The following is a 15,578-nucleotide window of genomic DNA, read 5'->3' on the forward strand; positions in this document are numbered from 1 at the left end:
TTAGATTACACATAAGCATAAGCAAATCTTGTAGGTTAGATGAAGAGAGAATGTGGACAAGAAAGAATATTTTTATGCAATAAATTACACACAGACACACAGTAATTATTCAATACTTAAGTATAGATTATGTGGCTAATTATATCCAAGCACATGCTTAAATAAGTTCAAACTCTTTTTGCATAGTTCAATTTGTATTTCGCTTATTATCACCTCCAATTACAAGTCTTTTTTTTATAGCACTAGTTAAAAAGAAAAAAAAAACTTATACCTAAATTAAAGTAATGATCATGCTACATTGCAGGAAGCCCTGGTACCAAAGAGCAATGCAGATGGCTACAGTTTGGAAGGGTAGTGTAGCAAAACCAACTGAAATTCCAACACCAAATGCTAGTATATGGAAAACTATTTCGAGATCAACAGAAATTCCAGGTACAAATTCTAACAGGCACAAGCTAAGGAAATGCACCTCTTTGAAGGTTGCTTCATCGTTTACTCGAGTTTGTTTGTGTGCGCCAATCTCCTCCTACACTGAAGTTTTCCATGGTGATGTTCCACCTAGAAGGAGTAATAGTTATCCAAGATCAAAACCAGTTCCCATACAGCAAGAAATTAGAACTCCAAGCGGGAGAATTAGCACGGAAGGGAGGAAAATTTTTCGCGGAAAATCATTGACAGATGATGTGCTAATGAGGAGATTTGTGATTGAAGAAGAAGCAATGATGCAACTTAGGAGAAGGAATGAAATGGAAATTATTAGAAGAAGAAGTGCCATGAGAAGGAAAAAACTTGGTCCGAGTCCTCTTAGTAGAATGGTTTTGGCTGAGGAAGAATGACCTCAAATAAAAATTTGCTATATCTTTATTCTTTCTTTTTGCCATCTTTTTGGCTTTGCAATTGTGGTATATTGCTTGTGCTTTTGGATGGAAAATATTTTTCCATGTAATTCTCTTTGCGATTAAACATTTACTCGAGATTTAATTTGTAGCTTTAACTTTTTGAGCATTTTTTTATGTGCGAAATGTAGACACATTTAAACAGAGAACAAACAATTGAAGAAACTCATAGCACAAATAAAACTAATAAACGAAAATTGAAGACTAGCAATATTGGAAATATTTAGTTTCCATTCTTTTCCTTGATAGTAGTGTCCTTAGGTGACTTGTTATGGGATGAGCAAGGATTGTAACAATGAAGAAAAAACAAGTTGTTGATAGTAGCACAGCCTAAATACAAGTGGATGAGACTTGGGAAAGATTGAACATTAAACTAATGGATATCAAATGATCATGGTCTCATGCTCTAATGCACATTCTTTCCCCTTTAAATTTGGGTTCTTGTTGCTCCATGGACACTAGGCTAACAACCCTTTTTAGGTCACCCAAGATTAACAAACCTAAAGATCCTAGACAGAGTGTACTTCCATTTTTAGAATGATTATTTTGCTTGAAAGGCACTCCAAAGTATATTAATATGCAATGAACTTGTAAAACAAGGATAGTTGTTATGTTATCGAAATCAGATGTATTAGAAAATTGTTGAGGTTGTTCTCTAACTACTAATGTCAGTTCAACCCTCCTCATTGCCAACTACACCAACCCTTTAGTTGCAATATTCACACTTAATGTTTTTTTTGGTCATTCATTTTCATAATTGGCCCTCTGCTTAATTCCTATTGCTTATTAACTTTAACACAAGATTTTTATATTCTCTATTAGACAAAAGGAGATATATCGTTTTTGGATGGTTTTGCTCAATTCAACAAAATGTAAGTTCATTTGCTTAAAATATGAATCACTTTCAATATGATGTAAATATAGAACAAAATTCAGTGAGATCCACACATGATATTACAAACCTCGTTTTCCATCAAAAAATCTTTACGTTTTTCGTGAACATATTTTGTAATTAATTTTTTACTTTACATATATCAAATCGTTACAATACATTTTCTAAAAAAAAACTCTAGAAAATTACAATAATTAATTTTTTACTTTACATATATCAAATCGTTACCATACATTTTCTAAAAAAAAACTCTAAAAAATTGCAATCCAAACGCGAAGTCTTACATTTTTTTGGCCAATGTTAACCTTTTACCTTTCAGGGACAGGAGCTGCAGCAACCGACCCTATCCCGCACTCATGTTAGGAAGGCATTTGGACTAATTTGAATAGCATCTAGGGGACAAAATGTATACTGTTGAATTGACAGTACCAAATAAAGTATCCAAAGAAAGAAAAAGAAGAAATTGGGACTGATAGAACGACTAAAGATCTGTTGGATTGCTATTTCTTTTACTCAAGGAATCTTCAAAAAGGCTAAAAAGTGATGATATTCAAAACCAATGGCAGAGTAGATTTTGGACATGGCAACACTTGTTTGCTGTTTATGACATTAAAAGAAATAGAGGGACAGGGAAAGGGAAGTAAAGCTTGGTGGTGTTGCTATTGTTCTTTGTCTCGATAATAAATCCAACATGAGTTCTAGTACTGATTTTGTACTCTTTTTTGGTTATGGAAGATACAACCCTAAATTGATGTGCTACATTTGAGAACCCTGCAACACTAAGATTTGTATTTTGTTGTTGAAACTCATGCAGTTGAAACATTTATTTTATTGGTACAACCATTGTGTTGATATTTTGCTTTTTAAGTTCTAATCTATCTACCAACTCTATTACGTAAGTGATGTTTATCTTGAAAGGTAACTATTGGATTGGATATCAAGAATTGTTAGCAGCACCCTTCCTTAGTTTCATAATCTCTCACTCCCCTATTCAGGAAACGAAAAAGAATCAAATGCAAAACACATCAACCCTGAATTTCATTTTGCTTTGTTTATTTTTCTCATAAATTTCAAGCTTGATTTCTATTGAAAAATGTTGAATAAGATTGAAGTTATCGAAAGCTTAATAAGAGTCATATTTGGTCGAAGGTGTCTTTACTTTCCCTCCTCAACTGCAAAAATTTTGTAGACTAGGCAAGAGAATGAACAACTTCTTCTTTTTTTTTTCCCAATTTGTTCCAAATTTCTTCCCCTAATTTTTTTCCTTCTAATCTTTCACGATTCTCATTAAACAATTAAAATTTCAGTAATTATCACTAATATAAAAGGTCTTCTCCTTAATGTTTAAACCTATTAATCCTTGGTACTTTTCTACTCGTACAAATTCAACAATGAATACTACTTGGCCAAAAGACAATGAAATGACTTCAAAGTCAGATAGCAAATAATGTAAATAACATTATCCTAATTAAACAACAATTAAACACAAGGGATAGATAATTGCTCATTAATCCTGGTTCTGCCACGTCCCAAAATTTTTCCTTCCTAGGTAAACAATGTCGGAAAGTGCTTCTGAGTTTTTCTTAATCAACGTCCTCAATTTTGATTTTTCAATCTGATGATGTTTCATTTCTTGCCTCTTGGGGTTTCAAGCAGTCGATGTTTGAAACTCAATGTTTTAAGGCTAACCAAATTTTGCCAAATGGAGGTCGTATATTGATAGGGTGTTAATTGTTGGTATTTTAATTATTAATTTTCCCTTCTATCCCTGACAAATATTGTGTTAATTGCTGATATTTACTCATATTTGGTATCGGGACTTAATTTCAGGAATGAAGCAGAAAACTACCAAAAAGGAGGGACTTTATGGAGAATATGGAGACTTCTAAGGGCTTCAATCCTTAGGCCTTGGATTGGTGGGGACCACAAAGCTATAAGTCATTTGGGCTCTTAAAAGAAAGCAACGTAGAGAGACTTGGAAGAAGGAGTAATTTTGGAGACTTTGTCCACATGTGTGGGGACCACCGGAGATAGCTTTTAGTCATCTTACTTTTGGCTTTTTAAGGAGAGGACGTACAGAAGCAAGGGGGGACCTCTAGTTTAGCTTTTTAGTTTAGTTCTAGTTTCCTTTCTCTGGACTGGCCTCTGACACACGCCAGGTGTTCGACAATATTCCCCAACGGGAAAAACATCTTTTATTCCTTGCTTTCTAGTAAAAACGCAATGCCTTTGCAATCCAGTACTTTTGGCTGCAATTCAACTATGAGGAGTGGCTAATTTCTTCATCTAGTCAGAGGTTAAATCGAAGCTTTGGTTCGACAAAACTGTGAGATCGAATTGATTTCCCTACGTTCTTTAATTTGCAAGTGTTTATATATTTCCTGTTCACTTATGCATATGATTATTTCTTGCAATTAAATACTTGATCACTGTTTAATTGTGTGAGTAATTAACAGCCATCTAAGAGTGCTCAATCCGTAATTGTTGGGTAATTTTAGTGCATGTGGCAAGTGATATGATTCAATTGTAGTAGAAACTTTTGAGTCGTTGTTGCGGAAATATATGATATAGCCTAAATAAACCGAGCGTGTGTGTTTGTTGGTTATAATTGGTGGCCAGTCTAATGATTAATGCTGTCAATAGGTTAAATCCTAAGAGCGTGTTTAGGACTGCTTAATTGGCTAGGGCAATAACTACAGAGCTTGTTGTGGTTATCGAATCAGTAAGGTTAGGCAGGTTGTCAGAGCTTGTTGACAACCATAACCAGTTTATTTGTAAATGAAAGATTTTATCTCTGCATCTGTGATCAGTGATTCGAACCATAAGTGGAGATTATACCTTTGACTAGAGATTTTCCTTCCGTCAATTTACTTTATATTTTTAATTTGAGCAATTAAATTAGACAGTTCCATATCAACTTCCCCCATTTTTATTTAATGTTACATTCATTCAAAATAAATTCCCAAGTCCCTGTGGATTCGACCCTGCTCGCTGCTATATTCGAATTTTGTCTTTCACGTAATTAATACACTTTGGTATATCGGATCAAGCAAACTCTGGCACCAGGGTGAAGCTAGTAACCCATTGCACAGCCTAAGTCCCTGCTCCAGTACCATAGTGGACTTAATTCGTGACTTAAGAGTAGGAATTTTATTTTTGCTGGTTTGACACCCAACAAAATTTTGGCGCCGTTGCCGGGGACTTGGTGTCAAAATAAATTTATTTTCTTTGAATTATATTTTCTTTGTTTATTTTTTATTTTTATTTTTATTGTTACTGGTTTATGCCTAGATCTTCTCGTACAGGTGAACTGCAATATAATCCTGAGATAGAGAAAACTGCTCGTGCATTGAGAAAAGCAACAAGAGAACGAGCAGAGGCATCCTCCTCATCTACTGGACATAATTCAGTAGTAGATTTTGTGGATTCATTTAGTGAGACGGAAGAGATAGATAGCACCATGGCTAATGAACGGACATTGAGAGAATTGGCTGCACCAGATTTAAATCAACAGCCTCTATGCATTACTTATCCTACATTAGAGGTTGCATTTGAGTTAAAATCTGGACTAATCCATTTACTTCCTTCTTTTCATGGCTTACCAGGTGAAGATCCCCACAAGCATCTCAAAGAATTCCATGTGGTTTGCTCGACAATGAAACCTCAGGGAGTCACAGAGGAGCAAATTAAATTAAGAGCCTTTCCATTTTCCTTAGCCGATAAAGCTAAGGATTGGCTCTATTATCTGCCCTCTGGGTCAATATCCACATGGACAGACATGAAGAAGCATTTTCTAGAAAAATTCTTTCCTGCATCCCGAGCTGCAAGCATTAGGAAAGACATCTGTGGAATTCGACAATTCAATGGAGAGACTCTACATGAATATTGGGAAAGATTCAAGCAACTATGTGCTAGTTGTCCTCATCATCAAATTCCTGACCAACTCCTCATCCAGTATTTTTATGAGGGTCTGTCCCAAACTGACAGAAGAATTATTGATGCTGCCAGTGGGGGCTCCTTAGTGAATAAAACACCCACGGAGGCAAGAAATTTGATATCGAGTATGGCTGCAAATGCTCAACAATTTGGAGACAGGCAGGATAACACGACTCGTAGAGTCAATGAGGTAAGTAATTCTACAATAGAGCAAAGATTAGATTGTCTAACTTCTTTGGTTGAAAAGTTAGCTATAGGACAAATGCAGCAATTGAAAACATGTGGAATCTGCTATGGTTCGAGTCATCCAACAGATATGTGCCCCACACTCCAAGATGATTCGACTGAGCAGGCTAATGCAGTTGGATTTCCAGGACCACCTCAGAGACGGTATGATCCCTATGCAAACACCTATAATCCAGGATGGAGGGATCATCCTAATTTTAATTATGCAGTAAGGCCACCAGGATTTTCACATCAGTCACAATATCAACCTAGACCTCAACTTTCACAGCAACAACCTGCTCCTAAATCAGGTATGTCACTTGAGGATATTGTGAAATCTTTGGCTACTAACACTCAACAATTTCAACAGGAGACGAAAACTAGCATTCATAATTTGGAGAATCAAATGAGCCAGTTAGCTTCCACAGTCAATAGATTGGAATCCCAATTATCTGGAAAGCTACCTTCGCAGACAATTGTCAACCCCAAGCAAAATGCTAGTGCCATCACATTAAGAAGTGGCAAAGAGTTGCCTGAGCCGAGCAAGAAAATTTCTGAACAAGCAATCGAGGAAGAGCTCGAAAAAGAGGGGAATGTGTCTCAACCTAGAGCCTTGGAACAACCAGATTTTGGAGAAAAATCAACACAAGTGGTTACACCTCCGCCTCCATTTCCTAGTCGACTGGCAAAGTCCAAAAAGCAAGAGCACGAACAGGAGATTTTGGACACTTTTCGAAAAGTTGAGGTAAATATCCCTCTTTTAGATGCAATTAAGCAAATTCCTAGATATGCTAAATTTTTGAAGGAATTATGCACTGGTAAGAAAAAGTTGAAAGGAAACGAGAAAGTGCATATGGGAGAAAATGTTTCGGCAGTTTTGCAGAAAAAATTGCCTCCTAAATGCAAGGACCCAGGTATGTTTACTGTCCCTTGCAAAATAGGTAATATTAAAATTGAAAAAGCTATGTTGGATTTGGGTGCTTCGATAAATGTTATGCCTCGTTCTATTTATAATTTGATGAACATTAGGCCTTTAAAAGAGACGGGCGTAATAATTCAACTGGCTGATCGATCAAATGCCTATCCTGATGGAGTTTTGGAGGATATTTTAGTGCAAATTGATAATTTGATTTTTCCTGCAGATTTTTATGTGCTTGATATGGAGGATGATAATTCTAATTCATCTCCAATACTGTTAGGGAGACCATTTTTGAAAACTGCTAGAACAAAAATTGATGTTTTCACTGGCACATTGACTATGGAATTTGATGGTGATGTTATTAAATTTAATATTTATGATGCCATGAAATATCCTGGTGAATCTCATTCAATTTTTGTTATAGATGTAATTGATTCTTTGGCGCAGCAAAATTTTGAATTTAATAATGACGATGCGTTGAAGGTTGCTATTTCTACTGGTCTCTGTCAGGAAAATTTGCAAAAGATAAAAGGGAAGTTTGTTTTTCCTTTTGAATTGCAGGAAGTTATTTTTGAATTGAATTCTCTTTGCCCAGAATTTTCCAATGTGTCTTACTTGGAATTACCTCTGTCTCATTCACAGCTTTTGCCATCTATTGTGCAAGCCCCGAAGGTGGAATTAAAGCAGTTACCGGATAATTTAAAGTATGCATTCTTGGGAGATGGAGATACACTCCCAGTAATAATTTCCAGTAAATTGACTGCTTTAGAGGAAGAAAAACTAATTCGGGTGTTGAAGGACCACAAGGAGGCAATAGGATGGACAGTGGCTGACATAAAAGGATTAAGTCCAGCCACTTGCATGCATCGCATCTTGTTAGAAGATGGTGCTAAGCCTTCGAGAGAGGCTCAACGGAGATTGAACCCACCAATGATGGAGGTAGTGAAGAAAGAAGTTTTAAAACTTCTTGACACAGGTATAATCTATCCCATTTCGGATAGTAAGTGGGTAAGTCCTGTTCAAGTAGTTCCTAAAAAGACAGGAATTACTGTTATTGAAAATCCTAAAGGTGAGTTAGTGCCCACTCGAGTTCAAAATGGGTGGAGAGTTTGTACCGATTTTAGAAAATTAAATGCATTAACTCGTAAAGATCATTTTCCATTGCCTTTTATTGATCAGATGTTGGAAAGGTTGGCAGGAAAATCTCATTATTGCTGTCTTGATGGTTTTTCAGGTTTTCTACAAATTCCAGTGGCGCCTGAAGATCAAGAGAAAACCACATTTACTTGCCCTTTTGGTACATTTGCCTATAGACGAATGCCTTTTGGTCTTTGTAATGCGCCTGCTACATTCCAAAGGTGTATGGTTAGTATATTTTCTGATTATGTGGAGAATATCATAGAAGTGTTTATGGATGATTTTACTGTCTATGGTAATTCTTTTGATGAATGTTTAACTAACCTCACAAAAATTCTTAAAAGGTGCATTGAGACTAATCTTGTTTTAAATTATGAGAAATGCCATTTTATGGTGGACCAAGGCATAATTTTAGGCCATGTGGTATCTGCAAAAGGAATTGAGGTAGATAAGGCTAAGGTAGAAATTATCAAATGTTTACCTTACCCTGCAAGTGTGCGGGAAGTTCGCTCTTTTCTTGGCCATGCAGGTTTTTATAGGCGTTTCATCAAAGATTTTTCAAAGATATCCCATCCTCTATGCAAATTACTTCAAAAGGATGTGGTATTTCATTTTGATGATAATTGCAAGAGTGCATTTGACACGCTCAAGGGATCATTGACTTCAGCACCAGTGGTTCGACCACCAAACTGGAGTCTTCCTTTCGAGATAATGTGTGATGCCAGCAATTTTGCTGTTGGTGCAGTACTTGGCCAGAAGGAGGGCAGAGCTTCTTATGTCATTTATTATACCTCGAGGACCTTGGATGGTGCCCAGTGCAATTATTCGACTACGGAAAAGGAGCTTTTAGCTATTGTTTTTGCTTTAGAAAAATTCCGTTCTTATTTACTTGGCACTAAAGTCATTATTTATTCTGACCATGCAGCTTTGAAATATTTGCTCAACAAGAAAGAGGCCAAACCACGACTTATAAGGTGGATTCTCCTACTCCAAGAATTTAATTTGGAAATTAAAGACAAAAGGGGTGCCGAAAATATGGTTGCTGATCATCTCAGTCGTTTGATCAATAGTGAAGGACCTGCTCCCTTGAAGGATAATTTTCCAGATGAGCATCTTTTTGTAGTTCAAAAGACAACTCCCTGGTATGCTGATTTAGTGAATTATCTGGTTACTAGAACGCTACCTAATGATTTGTCTAGAGCTCAAAAGGAAAAAATTAAAAGTGATGTTAAATATTATGTGTGGGACGAACCATACTTGTGGAAATATTGTTCTGATCAAATTATTCGCAGGTGTGTGTCTACAGAAGAGGTTCCATCAATTTTATCTTTCTGTCACTCATATGCGTGTGGTGGACATTTTGGCCCTAAGCGAACTGCAAGAAAGGTTTTAGAGTGTGGTTTATTTTGGCCAACTTTGTTTAGTGATGCATACTTATTTTGTAAATCATGTGCAAATTGTCAAAAGACAGGTAATTTAAGCCATAGAGATCAAATGCCTCTTACTCCTATACTGGTTTGTGAAATTTTCGATATATGGGGTATAGATTTTATGGGTCCATTTCCTTCCTCTTTTGGTAATATGTATATATTACTTGCAGTTGATTATGTCTCAAAGTGGATAGAGGCTAAGGCAACTAGGACTGACAATGCTAAGGTTGTAGTTGATTTTATTAAATCTCATATTTTTGTCAGGTATGGCACGCCAAGAGCAATTATCAGTGACCGAGGGACACACTTCTGCAATCGAGTAATGGAAGCATTGTTGAAGAAATATGGCGTCACTCACCGGGTTTCTACGTCCTATCATCCGCAGACTAGTGGTCAAGCAGAAATCTCCAATAAAGAAATCAAGTCGATACTTGAAAAGACGGTGAATCCCAATAGAAAGGATTGGAGTTTGCGCTTAGATGATGCACTTTGGGCTTACCGTACAGCTTTTAAGACCCCCATAGGTATGTCTCCTTACCGATTAATTTTTGGCAAACCTTGTCATCTACCTGTGGAATTGGAACATAGGGCATATTGGGCAGTTAAAAATTATAATATGCGGATGGATGAATCTGGAGAACACAGGAAGTTGCAATTGCAAGAGTTGGAGGAAATCCGAAATGATGCATATGAGAGTTCTTGCATTTATAAGGAGAAGACAAAAGCATTTCATGATAAAGCAATTTCAAGGAAAATTTTTTGTATTGGTCAAAAAGTACTTCTTTTTCACTCTAGACTTAAACTTTTTCCTGGTAAATTGCGTTCTCGTTGGATTGGACCTTTTATTGTGACTAATGTGTTTCCTCATGGTGCAGTAGAAATTCAAAGTCTTCACACTGACAAGATTTTTAAGGTTAATGGTCATCGTCTCAAACCTTTTTATGAAGGATTTCAAGTTAATAATGTTGAGGAGGTGACCCTTGCAGTGCCTGAACTCTCTGATTGAAGCATTATTTTGTCTAGCCAAAGACTTTAAAGAAAGGCGCTTTTGGGAGGCAACCCAATTGTTCATTTTAATTGTTTGTTCAATTCCGTGTGGTAGTTTAGAGGTGTTCTCCTTGAATTCGACTAATTTTGGGTTTCAGTTTTCGTTTTTGCCGATTTATAGGTGCCCTTCAGTTTTGACGTGCCCGCGTGATGACGTGCAGGAAGCTCACAATGAGAATCGTCCGAAAGCCACAGTGAAACGCGACTAGAAAACGCGAGTTGAAGGCGCGTTTTCAATCGCGTTTTCACTCCTGCGAGATTTGTGCACAAAACGCGACTTATAAAACGCGAGTTGAAGGCGCGTTTTCAATCGCGTTTTCACTCCTGCGAGATTTGTGCACAAAACGCGACTTATAAAACGCGAGTTGAAGGCGCGTTTTCAATCGCGTTTTCATTCCTGCAAGATTTGTGAAGGAAACGCGACTTATAAAACGCGAGTTGAAGGCGCGTTTTCAATCGCGTTTTATGTGTCCCAACAAAGGCTTCAGAAACGCGATTTCAGCTCATTTCTTCCTCTCTTCTTAGTTTTCCAGGTTCAGACTTTGGAGGCTCGCATGGTCAACGTCGATGCCAATGTCGCCGGCATGGCACATGATTTGGCGCAGTCTCTGTTTCTTACAGGCTTTGCACCTCCGTTTCCACCTCGCCCTTCACTATGCCCCGATTTCAGGGAAGTGTGGTTGCTTTCCCTCTCACTTTTGCTTCACTTTTGCTTTTTATTTGTCACATTGAGGACAATGTAGGATTTAGGTGTGGGGGGAGCAGTTATGGTGCTAGTGTCTTTCATTCATTTTCTTTTTCTTCTTTTTAGTGATTAGCTCGTATGTGATGCCAAGTTTGATGTTGGATTGTTGCCTTTATTTCTGCTATTGCCAAGTTTTAATAATAAAAGGGTACCAAGTTAATGTGGTTGAATCCAAAAACATCTCTTTGGTGAATATCAATGATTGTTTTACTCTTATAATTTTTGGTTAACTTTCCTAGGCATAGGGAATGATTATTGGCATTTTCGTGTGAATTGGTCCGGTTATTAACTTTAGTTCTCCATGTTTGAAAATGAGGCTAGCTGATGCAAGTTTTCTTTTGGTTTTTGTGTTATATTGAGTTTTTGTGATTTTTAACTATGAATAAACTTGACTGTACTCCGCTATTAGTTACTACTGAGTAACCGGGGATCTGCACCTAAAAGTGTTGATTCTCGCGTCAAAAGGTAGTAACTTCTATGAGTACGTGGTCACGTGGCGATAGAAGCTGAGTAACCGGGCTCCTTCATCTGGCCAATGTTGGAGTTCGCGTCAAAAGGCTCAAATGGCTAGCGACTAAGTCTTTTGTTACTATTGAAAGAAAAAAAAAAGGAGAGAAAAGTAGAAAAAATGTGAAAAAAAGTGAAGGTTGTGTTAGTGTGTAATAAAAGTCAGCTTGCCGAATTATGGATTTAATGTTGAGATTTTGGTTAATAGTTGGACCATTTGCTGATAACTGTTGTGTGTCATTCCTTTTTCTTAGATTAGTTAACCTGGAATTAGAGGCATTTGTGGTTTAGAAGCTAACCGGAGTGATGTTTCTTGGACTTGACCATTGATGCTTGAATATTATTTTTCTTGGTATCTTGGCAATTTGTTGGATAGAGCAATAGCCACTATCAAATATTGGTGTTTGTTTCTTGTTCTCATGCTTGAGGACAAGCATGGTTTAGGTGTGGGGGGAATTGATAGGGTGTTAATTGTTGGTATTTTAATTATTAATTTTCCCTTCTATCCCTGACAAATATTGTGTTAATTGCTGATATTTACTCATATTTGGTATCGGGACTTAATTTCAGGAATGAAGCAGAAAACTACCAAAAAGGAGGGACTTTATGGAGAATATGGAGACTTCTAAGGGCTTCAATCCTTAGGCCTTGGATTGGTGGGGACCACAAAGCTATAAGTCATTTGGGCTCTTAAAAGAAAGCAACGTAGAGAGACTTGGAAGAAGGAGTAATTTTGGAGACTTTGTCCACATGTGTGGGGACCACCGGAGATAGCTTTTAGTCATCTTACTTTTGGCTTTTTAAGGAGAGGACGTACAGAAGCAAGGGGGGACCTCTAGTTTAGCTTTTTAGTTTAGTTCTAGTTTCCTTTCTCTGGACTGGCCTCTGACACACGCCAGGTGTTCGACAATATTCCCCAACGGGAAAAACATCTTTTATTCCTTGCTTTCTAGTAAAAACGCAATGCCTTTGCAATCCAGTACTTTTGGCTGCAATTCAACTATGAGGAGTGGCTAATTTCTTCATCTAGTCAGAGGTTAAATCGAAGCTTTGGTTCGACAAAACTGTGAGATCGAATTGATTTCCCTACGTTCTTTAATTTGCAAGTGTTTATATATTTCCTGTTCACTTATGCATATGATTATTTCTTGCAATTAAATACTTGATCACTGTTTAATTGTGTGAGTAATTAACAGCCATCTAAGAGTGCTCAATCCGTAATTGTTGGGTAATTTTAGTGCATGTGGCAAGTGATATGATTCAATTGTAGTAGAAACTTTTGAGTCGTTGTTGCGGAAATATATGATATAGCCTAAATAAACCGAGCGTGTGTGTTTGTTGGTTATAATTGGTGGCCAGTCTAATGATTAATGCTGTCAATAGGTTAAATCCTAAGAGCGTGTTTAGGACTGCTTAATTGGCTAGGGCAATAACTACAGAGCTTGTTGTGGTTATCGAATCAGTAAGGTTAGGCAGGTTGTCAGAGCTTGTTGACAACCATAACCAGTTTATTTGTAAATGAAAGATTTTATCTCTGCATCTGTGATCAGTGATTCGAACCATAAGTGGAGATTATACCTTTGACTAGAGATTTTCCTTCCGTCAATTTACTTTATATTTTTAATTTGAGCAATTAAATTAGACAGTTCCATATCAACTTCCCCCATTTTTATTTAATGTTACATTCATTCAAAATAAATTCCCAAGTCCCTGTGGATTCGACCCTGCTCGCTGCTATATTCGAATTTTGTCTTTCACGTAATTAATACACTTTGGTATATCGGATCAAGCAAACTCTGGCACCAGGGTGAAGCTAGTAACCCATTGCACAGCCTAAGTCCCTGCTCCAGTACCATAGTGGACTTAATTCGTGACTTAAGAGTAGGAATTTTATTTTTGCTGGTTTGACACCCAACATATATTAATGGTGGATCAGTTTTCAAAAGTCTCGAAGGATCTTGAAAGCTTGAAGGAAATACATATATATATATATATATATATATATATATATATATATTCAGATTGTGACAGAAAAAGGGACTTTTTGATGAATGTACGAAACCTTAACACTAATTTCAACATCCTATGAGTAGTCAACGTTGATATAATTAATAATTCATCCTCAAATAAGAAGTTGACATCGCTATTTCCCCACTCAGGAAAATAATGGAGTATTTTTGTTTGGATATTATTTGAAATATTATTTCGAATAATTACTGTAGCACTTTTTGTGATGTGATGTATGTGAGATAAAAATGTGATTGAAAATATAAAAAGGTGGGTTAGAAAATGTGTTTATAATGCAAGCGAAATATTATTTGAGATATATTGGGTATTACATTTCTAGATTTGACATTTTCATTTTCTTTTAGACAGGTTCATATGTATGTTGCCTTTCATACGAATCTTTTACTTCTCGTTATTACAAAACAAATTAATGTTCAAGTTAAACAAATCCTTTTTTAAGACAAGTTACAAAAATACTTATTCATGTTGCAGACATAATTAGTATTTCTTGTTCTAGCAAAGGTTATATCACATGAAAAGATTATATTAGAAAGGAAAACCATTTTTTTTAGGCTTGCTCAATTTAGTCAATTTTGTATAAATTCTCTCTACGGACGTCACCACTTGGAGTTTTACTAAACAATTTTCTCATATGTTGTTTGATGATCTCCTTTCTTACTTTTTAATATGAATCCCAACTAAAACATTCATTTTCCTCAAAAAGGACTAATAAAAGCAAAAACACCATTACTCATTTTCGTTTTTATGTCATCATACATGGATATCTTTCGGGAGTGCTTGACAAAAAATATTTGCTAAATACCTCAACATTTTTATTTTTTTTCCATTTTTTATGGCTTTGGATATTTCATTAGTATTATCTCAAAACCAAAACTCTAAACAATTGTGAGAGATATTTATTAAAAAAAAAAACACATTGAATACAGTGGTAGAATGAGATAAAAGATAAAATATATGCTCTTTTGATGCAAGAAATTCTAGAAATTCCTAGGGTTATGCATAGTACGTTCCTGAATAAACCATTTAATTGTCCTCTTAAATGAACAACAACCAAGATTTCTGTTTGGTAAACCTTTTGTATTAGATGGGAAATCTACTACTGCATGTACGTATCGACTAGGAAAACAACTCTGGTCCCAAAAAAAAATTTAAAATAAAAATCCTCTGATATTTCTATATAAATGGAGTTTGCGTTAGGAATAGTTAACATTAGTAAACAATTCCCATGATGAAAGCTACTCCCTCTACTCGAAAATGATAGTTTGTCAATTTATTACCATGCCCATATTCAATATAAGTCTTTATTAACAAATGTGCTATTCTATTGGTGAACCATTCTAGGAACCACTCGATTTTAGTGTTATCTTTGTTTGGACAGCCATTTTTCGCAGAAAAATTGCATCATTTTCCGTGATCACATTTCCTTATTACTTTTTTTTTTCATATACATCAAATCGCTACAATAATTTTTCTACAAAAAATTCAAGAAAATGCAATCCAAACAAGGCAGTATACTGTAGTTTCAGAGCTCCATGCATGGTAGAGCTGGGATTAATCTTCTTTTTAATCTTATCAATTTCTTAAGCACCCCAAGCCACATCGGAGTCCAAAATCAGGCATTTAAATATCCATTGGTTGGTAGCTGATCATCTTATGTACTATTATAAATAAAATGCATTCTGCTGGCTAGTTAGGGAAACTAATGTCAATTAAAAGCAAATTGGGAACTGAGTTTAGAATGGAATTTTAGTCTTGAGATTTTTTCATAGTAATTCTGGTAGATTATATATAGAGTAGTAAATAGGGAGATATTGTA

The 15,578-nt window shown here is 36.1% G+C and overlaps 3 protein-coding genes across 3 annotated transcripts; all 3 read left to right on the forward strand.

Moving 5' to 3' along the window:
• Window positions 1–308: 308 nt before the first annotated feature.
• Window positions 309–1,013, forward strand: LOC113756031. The gene has a single exon (XM_027299851.1). It carries the CDS (start codon window positions 327–329, stop codon window positions 834–836), a length of 510 nt encoding a protein of 169 aa, XP_027155652.1. The 5' UTR covers window positions 309–326; the 3' UTR covers window positions 837–1,013.
• Window positions 1,014–5,071: 4,058 nt separating this feature from the next.
• On the forward strand, window positions 5,072–7,306 carry LOC113756026 (the record flags this gene model as incomplete). The annotated part of the gene is made up of 2 exons (XM_027299847.1): window positions 5,072–6,260; window positions 6,336–7,306. Coding segments are annotated over exons 1-2 (2,160 nt in total), but the record flags the coding sequence as incomplete, so codon positions are not given.
• Window positions 7,307–7,340: 34 nt separating this feature from the next.
• Window positions 7,341–10,441, forward strand: LOC113756028. Its single transcript, XM_027299849.1, has 3 exons — window positions 7,341–7,344; window positions 7,464–9,316; window positions 9,821–10,441. Exons 1-3 carry the CDS (start codon window positions 7,341–7,343, stop codon window positions 10,439–10,441), a joined length of 2,478 nt encoding a protein of 825 aa, XP_027155650.1.
• Window positions 10,442–15,578: the final 5,137 nt, after the last annotated feature.

Source organism: Coffea eugenioides, unplaced genomic scaffold (genome assembly GCF_003713205.1).
Source record: "Coffea eugenioides isolate CCC68of unplaced genomic scaffold, Ceug_1.0 ScVebR1_1901;HRSCAF=2835, whole genome shotgun sequence".
Lineage (NCBI taxonomy): Eukaryota > Viridiplantae > Streptophyta > Magnoliopsida > Gentianales > Rubiaceae > Coffea > Coffea eugenioides.

Bases quoted from the DNA above. Each gene is read 5' to 3' on its own strand.
- LOC113756031 (XM_027299851.1), top strand. From the start codon at position 327: ATGCAGATGGCTACAGTTTGGAAGGGTAGTGTAGCAAAACCAACTGAA.
- LOC113756028 (XM_027299849.1), top strand. The intron at 9,317-9,820 runs GTTCCATCAATT...TATCATCCGCAG, and splicing joins GGTGTGTGTCTACAGAAGAG to ACTAGTGGTCAAGCAGAAAT.